The following is a 13,371-nucleotide window of genomic DNA, read 5'->3' on the forward strand; positions in this document are numbered from 1 at the left end:
GGTTTTATTTCCATATTTTTCTTTCTTTTTTTTTTTTTTTTTTTTGACAAGAGCAGGCAGCAATTCAGTGTTCTCTGTTTTAGGATTCTTTTCCAACTGCAGAGTGGAGCCACCAATACCTTCACTTAGCTGGGATGTAGCCAGGTGCTTCCTACTTAATGCAATACTGGACAGTCACGAGACTTGTGACTCATTGATGTATGGCCATGACCTCTTGGATGAGAATGCCTTCATCAAGAGTATTTTTATTATGTGCTCTTTTGATATCAGTGAGGTATGGAACCACAACAAAACAACAGGATTACAACAACATTCCTGATCAAAAGCCCAGTTAGAGCAATTCCACTTATGCTGACAACTTTCAGTTCAGGCTGTGTGTGCACTGCGAGTACACCACACCCAATGATGTGTCCTTTAAACGCCTTTCAAGGAAAGCAGCAAGTGTAATTAAGCCAGCTGTTTACATAAAACTGTATATGCAAAGGTGCACATCTGACTGGCAGATGTGAAGTCAAGAACACCTCCAAATCTCCTGTCAGCTGTTTTGAGAGGGCTGGTGACAAGAGCAGTCACTGAGCAGTTTCACAATAGTGCACAGGTGCATGGGTGTTGTCCGAGCTCCACAGCTGCTCGCTGACAGTTCCTGAGCGGCTCACCTCCCACAGTGCCAATTTTAGCACCTCAGAGACTGTTGTCTTGACCTGGGCCTGGAACTTTTTGCTAATCAGAACATAGAGGATTGGATTGAGGCAACTGTTGATGAAGCCAAGGCCAGTGGAGAGGGGAATGCCATCCTGCAGTAAGTCATGCAAGTTTTCATCATGGTGAGCAGACAGCTCCACAATGCTGAATATGTGGTACGGTGTCCAGCAAACAAAAAAAGCTACAACTACAGCAATGATGGTCCAGAATAGCCTGCTGGAAGTCAATACAGTTCTCCTCTTCACTTTGACAATCAGCAAGGAGTAGCAAATGACCATGGTCACTAGAGGAAAGAGGTAACCGAATGCAAGCCTCACCCAAATGAGAATGTGATGTGTCAGCAAAATAAGTTCTCTGTCATGCACGTGGAAGTTGTTGTAGCAAATGGTGACATTGTCGAGAACTGTAGCCGTGTCTCTAAAGTATAAGGCAGGGCCACCAATAATTGCAGCTGACATCCAAATGATGCCACTAAGAATGAGGGTGTTCCTTACAGTCCGATACTTGTAGGAAAAGACTGGGTGGACTAGGCGGATGTAGCGGTCAAGGCTGATGAACGTCAGGAAGAAAACACTGGCAAACATATTAAGTAGTGCAATGAATGAGTTCATTTTGCAGAGCCACTTCCCAAAAGGCCAGTGGAAGCCCATTGCCACGTATGTGATATAGAAGGGCAGGAAGAGAACGAAAATGAAATCTGCAATGGCCAGATTGAGAAACCAGAGGGTAGAAACAGATTTATCCCACTTAAAGCCCATAAACCAGATGACAATGGCATTACCTGGCACTCCCAGCAGAAATGCCACACTGTAAAAGGAGAGGGAAATCATATGGGCAATGCTGAGGGAGGACTGGGGTGATTCATCTTCCTCAGACAGGTCGTAGAAATAAGAGTAGTTCTCGAAATCTTCAAAGGTCATGTTTCACAGTTGTTTCTGGGGAAGAAAAGAAATGGAACAGTCAAAGGAGAAATGTTTTACTGCACTGCAAATAGCAAGCTGCAATTTCTTTAAGTTATTGGTAATAAAAAAACCCCAAAACATGGACTTAGCTTCACATATCTATCACTTTTTAGCTGCCAGTTGCTAGCACAAAGCTTGTGGAGTAATTTGGTCACAGGCATTTGAAGAAATGCTCAAACCAAGACAACACTTGAAATCTACAGGAACTGTTTTCCTTGCCTTTACCTCTTAACAGAGAGCACTGAGCACAGTATCACTGATAAATTTCTGGGAGACCAGACGCAAAGTTTTACTGAAGTTGTGATTTTTCTATTATTTTCTAGTGGGGGTTTCATATTTTACTCCTCTCTTTGTATTTGAAACAAGTTTTATGGATTATATCTGTCAGAAATCAGAGAAGCACCAGGCATTTATGTAAGCAAAAAAGTGCAGTCAAAATGCCAGGAAGCCATTTTTTATAAAATTACACTCCCCTCAAATCATAGTTAACAAAATCATAGACAGTGATTGCTCCAGCAACTGAAAGTTCACAGGTTTATTCCTCTCTATCATGTATCTATCTTTGTATCAAGGAATGTTGATTTTTAGATACATTCAGTGTATTAGATTTCCTTAATGCAGCAAAGGACATAGAGAAAGAAACGTACAGAATGTACTTCAGGGACAATACCTACTACAATTTGTGGTATTCTTTCCATTAGTGAGCTGAGAAACAGGTACTAGAGGAAAGAAAATGAAGCTTTCCAGGAGAATAAGACACACTGTAAGAGCTATAGATTAAAATAAATGTCCCCTTTTTTTCTTTTTTTAAGACACGATGGCAGTCTCAGTTTTCTTCTGTTGCAAAAGCTTCTGGAACTTACAAGTACAACATGATTTTTCACATAGGAATTTTCTTCTAAAACTCCAAAGGAAGAGTGTGGGAGGGAGACAACGGGAGGGAAAGGAAAATATAAACCAGAAGAAAAACCCAGAAAAAAATAACTGAATAGGAAAACAGATAGCAAACAGAGGTTGAACAGGAGAAAACACTCAGAAGTTATGTGTTCATTCCACAATACAGACAAAGCTGCAGCACAGCACAGATGGCCACTGTCTGACAGAAGTATGTGCCACAGTCAAAACAAATATTCTGCAAAATTCTGCTATCACTTAAAGCTATATTGTCTGCCTGGACTCAGCTGCACTTAAAACCTGTCCCCTAGAGCATGATACGACCAGCCCACTAGCTCTACTATGGATGAGCTCACCGGCACATTTCTGAGTGCTAGGCTCCATTCAGAAACCAAAATTCAGCCTTGCTTTTGGAACCCAGCCCTGCATTCCTGTAATTCCACTAATTTTAGCATGCTAAGGACAACAGGAGCAGGGTCTCCAGAGTACACTGCCTGCAGAACCACATCTGCAAGCTTGTATACACCTCTCCTCCAAAAAAGTAGTTCGCTTATTTTGAAAGGATTAATCACATAAGTGAAGCTATGCATGTGCACACACATTAGCAGGATTAGATTTCTTATTTGTAGATGGCTAGGCAAAGGGAAAAAAAAAAAAAAAGTTATGTAATTTTGTATCTCTTGGTTTTAAAAAATATGTAATAATAGTTATAGTGATCAGACGAGGGATAATGGTTTTAAACTGAAAGAGGATCGATTTAAAATAGATGAAGGGAAGAAATTCTTCCCTGTGAGGGGGGTGAGGCCCTGGCACAGGCTGCCCAGAGCAGCTGTGGCTGCCCCCTCCCTGGCAGGGTTCAAGGCCAGGTTGGACGGGGCTTTGGGCAACCTGGGCTAGTGGAAGGTGTCCCTGCCCATGGCAGGGGGTTGGAACTGGATGATCTTTATGGTCCCTTCCAGCCCAACCCATTCTGTGATTCAATACAGCCTGTTCTGTCAAGAGACCATGATAACATTTGCCCTTTTTAAATTTACATCAGGCTGAAGGAATGTTATTTGGTTTACTGTCCTGATAAAATTATTCTTACTGGGCTGCATTTATGTAATTACATGCCCATTGGGGTTAGATTCTGCATCAAATACCAGTACCACCCATCTGAGTCATTTTTTCAAAGAGCTTAACAGCTGCTGAGAAATAGTATAAACAAGGAGCTGTACCACTAACATCTGGAACAACACTGCATTTAGATAGTTTCAGAGGACAGTCAGGTTAATAATTGGACTTTTAAGGGTCTTTGCCTGTATACAGAACTATAACTTCAAATTAAATTTATGCAATTAAACAAATCCAGGTTTTCAGACTCTTGCTGATTAACACCCTGTATCCCAGTCATTAAACAATTTTGCTTTTAAGTTTCTCAAGAGCTAGCACAACACAACAATATGTAGATTCAAACATTTCCTTCCAAACTTTTTTTTCTCCCTAATGGTGTGAAAAAAACATAATGACAATAACAAACATTTGCCTACTGCCCAACAATATTAATTCTATATTTAGAATTTCAAAGATGATGTATAGCAGGAGAAAGAAAACATACCTCAATAAATACCAAGTATTTACCAAGCCTCCTATAGTTTAAAACTCCTCCATTGAAAGAGCACACCTTCAGAATGCAGTAATTTTTCCAAACTTGTATTTTTCTTTCTCTCTAACTCCTAGACTTCCAACGCAGAGTTCTTGCAGTAACTCTTTAGCAGCAGGGGCAAAAAAGCAGGAGGAACATTGCTTACCGTTGCTCCCAGTGCACAGATGCAGAAACTGGGCTCTGTGGCTGGGACTCAGCAAAGACTGACAATTACATTTGCAAAGCCCAGAAACTTTTACCTCTGACATCCACATACATGAAGCACATCTATAACAGGACTTGTGGTGTTAAGCCCTGCCCTGAAAAAGATAAGCAGTAGGGGATTGTCAGTGGGGCTATGCTGGTTTACATCAATAAGGATCCAGATTTTTTTTCTTCCAGGATAACTGTTAACCATCATTCAGCAAGGATGTTTCTTTGTGTTCCTGAAACACACTTAGTTTCAAATACCTGGGTTTGTTTTTTATTTGTTAATAATCTTTCAGAGTCAGAACAGTCTTGCAGTTCAAGTCTAGGTCTTGAAAGTGAGGAAATCTAATTCTATTCCTTATTCTGTCACTGATTTCCTGTATGAACTTTGACAAATGGCCTAATTTCCAGGCTGGACAGACTCTCATGAACCTGTCTGTGAACTGAGACTCAGTAGAGAAAACAAAACTTTTTGCCAGCAGTTTCCACTTGGCTTTCAGGCCACCTGCTAGAAAGGGTAAGGGAGGTTCGGTGCGGTTCATTGGCTCAGTCCCTGCTGGTCCAGGGTTGCAAAAAGGAGCCAGAGCGAGGAAAGTATTTTTCAATAAACAGGAAAGTGTGGTCAAAGGCCTGGCACTAGGACTTGGGGGCAGCCACAGGTTACAGAACAGTGTTCTATTGCATATAGATGAATATAACCAAGTTTAAACTTCATCCTTTTTTTTTTTTAAATAGCAAACAGCCTGTGTAAAGTGTATGCTCAGCAGTTGTTTGACTGGAGTCTGTTTCTGTTTGCTGAGGTCACAAGCAGCTCTGAAAACTGAACCTCCTTGAGTCAGCTGCCTGATTATGAATATAGTTGCTTAATTTTAAGAATAGGTTTCAGGACATTTGACCGGGAAATTTAATTTCCTGTCCCATTCTCTAAAACAGAAGTTATTTACTAAATGACTTCATAAGAATATCACAGGCTGGCACTTGGTGCTAGTACCTTTTAGATCCTGGGACAGAAAACAGAATTACCAAGAAATACAGATCGTTAGGAAATATTTCTAAAATACAAAGCCACAGAACTACTGAGAAAAGACTTCATCATGTGCTACATGGACAGTCTCTCTGAATTTCAGCAGGGAATCACAGAATCAGATTTCAGCTGACCCATTCATAGATTTTTACTGCAAGTACCTAGAGTTCGTCTTCTCTGTCACCATTGCAGTATTTCATAAAGCTGAATCATAATGGCAACTTGGACAAAAAACTGGATCTGCTTCAAACAGAACAGCTTTTGTCACACTAAGAATGACCTTATGCTTATGACATGGGACCACTACTTTGGACTCTATTCATGGTTATGCCACATGCATCCTGTTTGACCAGGGGAAGTCGTTTGACCTCTCCACACCTCAGCCCTGAGGTCAGTGGAACGGCTTTGGAATTAAATTACATTGGGTTTTCAGTCTAAAATAGAAGAAAACAAACAAAACAGTTGCAATTTCCACTCATTTCATTTGATGCAAAGTCTTCCTGGGGGTTCAAAGTTCTCTGGGCACCACGCAAGTTAGGGCACCACTTAATTACACTGGTAGTTTATGCCATGTGTTTGGGCTACAGCCCACACAACCTCTCCCTCACCTTTGGTCCTCATTACTTTTGAAATTTACAGAGAGGTCCAAGGGGAGAGCTTATTCATTGTCTACGTTAGTTAAAAGTTAACACAAATATTTGAGTGGTAGTCCCAAAATTTATTTGTTCAGTGTGATAAACAGTGTTCAGAGCATCTGGCCAGCTAAATTGATCTCAGAGGTCACAACAGTGGGTCCTGACAACAGGAAAATCATGGTGTGCGGAGTTGGCTGTCTCAACAGTTAAATTCATAGAGGGAATATATTACACCAGCCTTCCTTTTAACATCTTTATGAATAATTCTGAGCATATCACATTCCACGTGTATGGTTGATGGCTAAAGGAAAGCTTCTTTGACTGATTCACTTCAAGTTTTGTCATTTGCAAGACTCAAATGTTGGAGAAAAACTAGTTTGCCAAAAGGCCACCTAAACTCTGTTTGTCATACTGTGTCTCAGCAAGTTTGCCTGGATATTGAATTCATCTGAGAGCCTTCAAAAAAATTTGTTTGAACGTCTGAGGTGCTAAACTTTGAATTTATCTACCTTCAAAAACATGAATGTGAAATTCACCCCGTAGTTTATCTGTAAAGCTCAAAACACTGAAGGTTAGGCAAGTTTGTTAGATACATACCTCTGGCAAGTATTTTACAAAGACATAAGAAAATATTCTAAAACTCACAAGAAATACTGATGAGATTACGAACTGTCATAGACTCATATTTCTCCCTCAAAAGAGCAAAGCCAAGATGACCACTTGTCTCCATGCAGAAACATTCCTACAGCAGGAAGTGCCTGATACACCCATACTACAAAATTAAAACATAGCTATGCTGTAATTTAAGCCTAAAGCTGGCCCTGCAAACAAAGCTACCAGGAAATGAGCATTTTAAGCTAGTATACACAAAAGCAGTATCAGGGCTTGTGAGTGTCTTCTCTTTCACAGACACATACACAAAGGCTCTTGACTATCATTTTAATGGTCATTAGACATATGATAACAAAATGACCTTGTAAGTCATCCTGAATTCAACAACTAGAGTGGGTCATAACAGATACAATATTTGACTGCAAACCTTTTAAAGACATGATATAAATGTATTTGTTCTAGCAGGCAAGACAAGAATGCAAATAACCATCATTCTCCATTATGTCTCTTCAGTGAAGCAGTGTTAGAAATGTATGTGGAATGTACGAGCTAGACTTCTCCTAAAATTTATGCCCAAAACAACTTTGAGCAAGGCCAAACACGACCCCGTTAGTCATAACACACCACTTCATCTGTGGTATTGAAGTCATTTGACCAGATAATATTTTTTTTTAAAAGCGTGCATTACAGCAGGATTAACAAATCCTATAGACCAGACTCAGTTAATACTGGTAAAGCTATGATTTCGGACCAGCACTTCTGCTGCCACAGAAATGTTAAACAACAAATAGAAACCCCAACTTTACATCCAAATAATGCTGCTGTAAAAGGAAAAGTATCTACAGTAGTTCTGGCCTGAATATAACAAATCATCCAGACAATTGCTGCAATTGAGCAGTGTGCCATTTCCACAATCGGTAACTCATAAATGTCTGCAGCCAGCAACTGCAGATCATCAGAAATTTAGTTTTATACTGATCGCGAGGCACCAAGAATTCCATCCCCAAAGAAGACAAAGAAACCCAGATGTCCTCGGGATATGCACAGGGGAAGGGGGGCACTTGGTTACTGTGGTTGTTAGTGCTTGCTACTGCTCTTATTCCCTTCCATTAATAAAGCGAAAAGTAGAGATATCTCTTTTAATGTTCCTTTTGAACATAAGGAGTTGTTGTAACAACTGCAAGTCTATCATGTAACCACAAACGTATTACATCACAGTCAGCAAAATGACAGATGATATCTGTGAAACACTTAAAGTGGCCCCATTCTGGGGGGAAAAAAAAAAAAAAAATCTAAGCATTCTTACAAGTAGGTTAAGAAAAGTTTAGGTCAACAGTGTCACCTGAAATTTAAAATATGGTCTTATATTATATGTGTCAGCACTGCTGAAGTATTTACATAACCAGTCATAAACCCCCAGTATTCATAACTTCTAGTGAAAGTGGGTTCAAGTGAGAAGTACCATCGGTCTGGTTTACAGACAGGAAGGCTGAGAATGACTTACAGGAAGTCTCTGATTAAACCAGGTGCTAAACCTAGAGTCCCTGCCTAGTGGTTCAACCACAGTCCTATCCACCTTTCTTAAACATAACGCCGTCCTCTCACTCATGATGGAGCGGAGAATCCACAGCTTCCCCCCTGGGAGACCTTCCCCTTCCTGAGGAGAGGCTCTCCCCTGTGCTGCCATGCCCACTGTATTGGAGGGAGCCAGCACCCATCTGGGCAGCCCTTGCAGATCCTGGTCTGTTTTCCCTACACTGAAGTGATAAGGAACCTGGAGCTACACCACTGGCTTGTCATATACGTTAATCTGTCTCTTCAGGCCCTGGACATACCTCAGAGCCCTTGAGCACACCTCTCAGATGACAAAGCCCAGCAGGTACACTGTATGTTATACCGGCTGTCCTCAGCATGCAAGATACGCACACTAACGAAGTTCCTGTGAAGTTTCCCGTGTTTTCTATTCCTCTGTAAATGCCAGCTATAAGCCACCATAACAACTACAAACTTAAGAGTAACGGAGATACCCAATTTAAATGCCTCAGCTTCACAGTGACTGGATTGATAAGATAATGAATGCTTGTATTTCTCAAGAAGCATGACTTGTTATGGTTTTAATGCAAAAATTAATTGGAATTTTTACTTTGCAACTGTTTCATGTTTTTGTGACGAAAGAAGATTTTGACTGGCGTTCATATGATCATTAAACGATCATGCAGCTCTGAGCACGTTTTTTAAATGGTTGTATTCCTTCAGCAAACACATGCTTTAACCACAACTCCCTCCTAGCAGGAGGAAGCAAAGTGAGAGCAGACTTAAGAGTGAATGCTGTAGCAAGTAGCAACTGTTGTCTCAGCAGACTGATTAAGGCCAATTAAACATATGTTAGACAACAGCCATTCTAAAGTTACTGCAGGATAACAACAGCTCATTATGGAAAAAATAAAATAACCCTCTCCAGCAAGACACAAAATTTCTATGCAATAACAGATAAAAAATAGCTTACAATCTGTTATACTTACAGCCTTTTTAACAAGAAGAGTTAAGAACTAACCCCAGAGAAAATTAACAGCACAACTCCTTCATCAAATACGCCTTCTTATATCCTAATCTACTTCAGATATTAATTTCCTGGTCACTTCTAACAGTACGCTTGGTTATGTACTGCCTTCTAAATTGATCTCTGTTCTTCTCAATTTATTCTACTGCTCATTAAATCTGCATCAGCAGTTTCTTCTAGCATGATTATAATATTGCTATGGTTATATTACTCTTGACACATACTCTTGCATGGGTATATCAGAACACCCACTTCTGATTGGCTAGTATATAACGAAAACATTCCAGCTGATAAGACAGCATACTTTATATTGTCCTCACAGCTAATATACTAGGATCACTGTGTGCAGTAGATTAAGGGTATCTACTTCTATACCAGTGTTACTCTAATATACTCATACAAAGCTAACTTTTATTTACTTTAAGATCAAGTCTAAAATAAACACTGCCTGTATTCCTGCAAAACTGAAAAATTCATATTGTTAATACAATTTGAGGAGGCCTGAATATTTATCTACCTCCCTAGTATGGCACTGGGAACACTCCCTAGCACTGATAGGAATAGATGGCACCTATGATTAAGGTGTTAAATTAGGAGCTTGGAAATACTGGTTTTACAGGCTTCCCATATTACCTTTGCAAATCACTTCTCACTTGACGCCACCAGATACGGTACAATACCCTCAGTCAAGAGTTTAGGACATTGGCAACACGGTTACTCAGTTTTCTTAAATGGACAACGGTTCTTAACATTTCCAAAACATCTCATTAAAATGATGTGGGGCTGAGCTTTTTAAAAGAGGATCACTAGAAAGTAGAAATGGGAGCATAGAAAGTTATATTACACGGACAGTACAGGACTTACTACTCACCGCTTTCTCTCATAAGGCTTCAGAAGAGAGTAAAACTTCTGTGCCAGGCTCACGCTTGCTGAAAGAAGCAAGTATTTTATGTTGGGAAAGTACCCAAAGGCCCTACCCTTGAGATCAAAGCCTCATTGCATCTAGGCACTGTAAGCACATAATGAGAGACAATTCCTTCCTTGTTTATAATTAAACAGAACAAACAGACACAAGAAGAGTAAGGAAAGAAACAAAAGTATCTTATCCAAAGCCAAACAGTAGATTCAAAGGTGGAGTTGAAGGCAGAATTCAGACCTTATCAAAAGAATGAAGAGGCAAATCTCTTTTGTGGATAGAGGGAAAGGGTGCTGGTTCTTCATACTCACGCCTTGAGATTCTTGAAATACATCATTTGAGAAGTGTTAAAAAGGGACAGGAGAGCCTGGGCTGGGGAAGAGAAGTAGGAGAAGGCTGCAAACTCTCTGCTAGCTAATGCCCCCGGCAAGGACTGGAGATTTAAGAGTGCCAGCCTTTGCAGATAACCCTTGCAAAGAACCTGAGTTTTAGCAGTGGGCTTTGTTAGTTTCCCTCTGAGCCCACTAACGACCTGCAGCAGGTCTGCTCAGTTCATCTAAAGAATTGTCATGCAGCAAAATGGTAGGCCAGCCATAAAAGAGAGCTGCAACAAGCCAGCAAAAATTCTCTCTGAAAAAGAGCAGCCATGGGCACAGGGCTTTTTGTTCTATTTTCAGGCCCTCAACCTCTAGAACATATTGAAGATACAAAGAGTACAAAATTAGCTGGGCTCTCCTGGAAGTACTATATTGCTTCTTCCGAGGACACATAATTTGTCTTTTTGTCTCAGGAGCCTCAAGCACACTGTAAAAGTAGTAGCAAGTGTGGGAGAGTTGATCTGTGCATGATGGCATCTTCCCTTCTAAAACCAAAAGTCTCTTGGACACCGCCCACCCCAGTCACAGCAATCCCTTCTTCTGGTAACAGGCCATGAGAAACCATTCCTCCCACTCAGCTCTCTTTTGCAAAGCCAGCAACAACAGAGCCCTGCACTGTTATGAAACTGCTAGCTTCAGACTGAATGAACACAAATCAAACCATTATCAGAAATAATGAATGAAAATTAGCCAGACAACCAGCCACCACACTAAGAGAGACAGCTGAACTGCTGGCACATTCCATAAGACAAAATGAATAAATAAGCAAATAACAAGACCATTCAACTGACTACAATCCTCTGCAAAACTAACTGCTTAGTAATTGGAATAGCAGAGTTGTTAATAAAAAATTAATATCCAAGAACAGATCACAAACTTCAAGTGGCTTTCAAAAAACCATAAGGAGAAGAAATTTATTTAAGACAAGTGGCTTTATTAGGAAACAGAGATATAAATTCTCCTCTTGAATCACTCCATCAGAAATAAACACAAATGTAACATTTCAGAAGTTGCTCATTATGTTGTCAGCAGAGAAAGAAAGTCTTAAAATGAAAAGGAAGAATTTATAATGTATAGTACATATCAATTGCATTACTGTCATCAACAGTTTTCCTCTGCCACCACTGGTACTGCAAAAATCTGTAGTTGGGTCCTGCCTAGGAAACCTTATACAGACTTCCTCTGACTTATGACCCCTTTCCACAAAGACAATCAGAGAATCTAAGCCATAAATTCATTCTCCAGAGTCAAATAACTTCCACTATACCACACTCAAGGAGATTATAAATGCAATAAAAGTGGACTTTAATATCACTTATAATCCCTAGGATTAAATAAATTTGGTAGGACCTCTTACCCTGTCTGCCTGGCATAAGTGGCTGATAATATTTTAAATTTGGGCAGAAACTCTAGTGATGTGAAGCAATACTAAACTGGGTTATCAAAATATTTGCATTTCCTAGTTCATCTGAGGCAAAACAGTAATATGATGATAAAATAAACTGTCATAAGCAAGTTAATCCTGAATCAGTTTCTGACATACCCTCACTCACTCTCTTCTCCTTAGCTGTGAATTAATAAACACCTAAAATGATTAATACGATTTTATTCAGCCAGAAAGCAAATGTGTTTTAATTCATAGACAATCTATACATCTTCTGTAAATCTACAAACCCAGGTCTGGGATACCGTTTAGCTTTGCAAGATCACATTTAGAAAGGCTATAGGCAGCAATGACATGGTTATCACAAAGTCTGAATAGAAGTGGAATCCAGCCCTGTCTCACTGTGCAGTAGTATATAAGGCTTCAAATCTTCTTGTCACTCCCTAGGAAACATAGTTCCATGCGCTTAATGACAGCTAGATCCACACCCTACCTTATTCCATGATGGTTAGGGAAAACGCACACACACACCTTCCAGCTCAGATCATAAAAGACTTTTTAAATTCTGCATGACTGTCATTCTTCAGAACAATTTTGGTAATCTGCTACTTAAATTGAAATGATTTCCAGTTTCTGATCTAGAATCTGTTCCGATCAGAACCAATGTACTTACATATAATAATAATGGGAATTGCTGTAGCTGTAGGAGATATACTATCCCTAAGCAAATAAAAAAATTTAAAACTAACACACAAGGGGAGGTGGGGGTGAGGGGGGAGAGAGATATTTAAGTCAAGGTCACTTACCATTCTCTGCCATGACAAAAGACTCCTTATAGCGTGTATAACACATTCAAAAGTCGTTAAAAATTAAATTCACACATACTTTCATATCTTTTATTGCTGCAGGGGTAGTTCAAAATAATGTTTGAAATAAATGAGTATCACATTATTTCTTCCAAGAGGATTTTTTAGCCAGCATACGCTACACTACATTACAGGATTTGCCTGCAAGTGTTGTAGCTGTAGAAACACGTTATTTAGAAGGGAGGTAGAGAAAGCTTTAAAATATAACAGAGAGATTGACCTACCTCGTTTAGTTCTTAAGAATGAAACACACTGTAAATCAGGGACGTGATCTCTGTAGCAGAAGGAAGAATGAAGTGATCTGCAGAGTTCAGAGTGACTTCAGTGTGATTCCAGCTGCTTCACTTGGCTACTGCCTTCCTGCTAATAAAGCTGCAGAATGATATAACGCTGTGTTTGTTTTCAGCTGAGGAAGTTGTTTCCAACTTCCCTTGGTTTTCTAGACCCAGTTTTGAAATGTTGCCTTTCTGTATAATCCCAGTATTTTACCAAAAATAAATGTTAGACATGTGAATGCATGATTTTGGTCAGTGTCCAAGCAAGCAACAGATGTGGTGACTGATGAATGGAAAGAGACCTTACAGTTGTAGGCTGCTTTTTGTTAT

General features: G+C 39.8%; 1 protein-coding gene across 1 annotated transcript; it reads right to left on the bottom strand.

The window, feature by feature from the left end:
- Positions 1-442: 442 nt before the first annotated feature.
- On the bottom strand, positions 443-13,103 carry CMKLR2 (chemerin chemokine-like receptor 2). Its single transcript, XM_074910880.1, has 2 exons — positions 12,991-13,103; positions 443-1,637 (listed from the first exon to the last, which is right to left on the bottom strand). The coding sequence occupies exon 2, from the start codon at positions 1,620-1,622 to the stop codon at positions 570-572; it is 1,053 nt and encodes a 350-aa protein (XP_074766981.1). The 5' UTR covers positions 1,623-1,637; positions 12,991-13,103; the 3' UTR covers positions 443-569.
- Between the last annotated feature and the right edge of the window lie 268 nt (positions 13,104-13,371).

This window comes from Athene noctua, chromosome 7 (genome assembly GCF_965140245.1).
Source record: "Athene noctua chromosome 7, bAthNoc1.hap1.1, whole genome shotgun sequence".
In the NCBI taxonomy this organism is placed as follows: Eukaryota; Metazoa; Chordata; class Aves; order Strigiformes; family Strigidae; genus Athene; species Athene noctua.

Coding starts and splice junctions, on each gene's coding strand:
- CMKLR2 (XM_074910880.1), bottom strand. CDS start 1,622: ATGACCTTTGAAGATTTCGAGAACTACTCTTATTTCTACGACCTGTCT.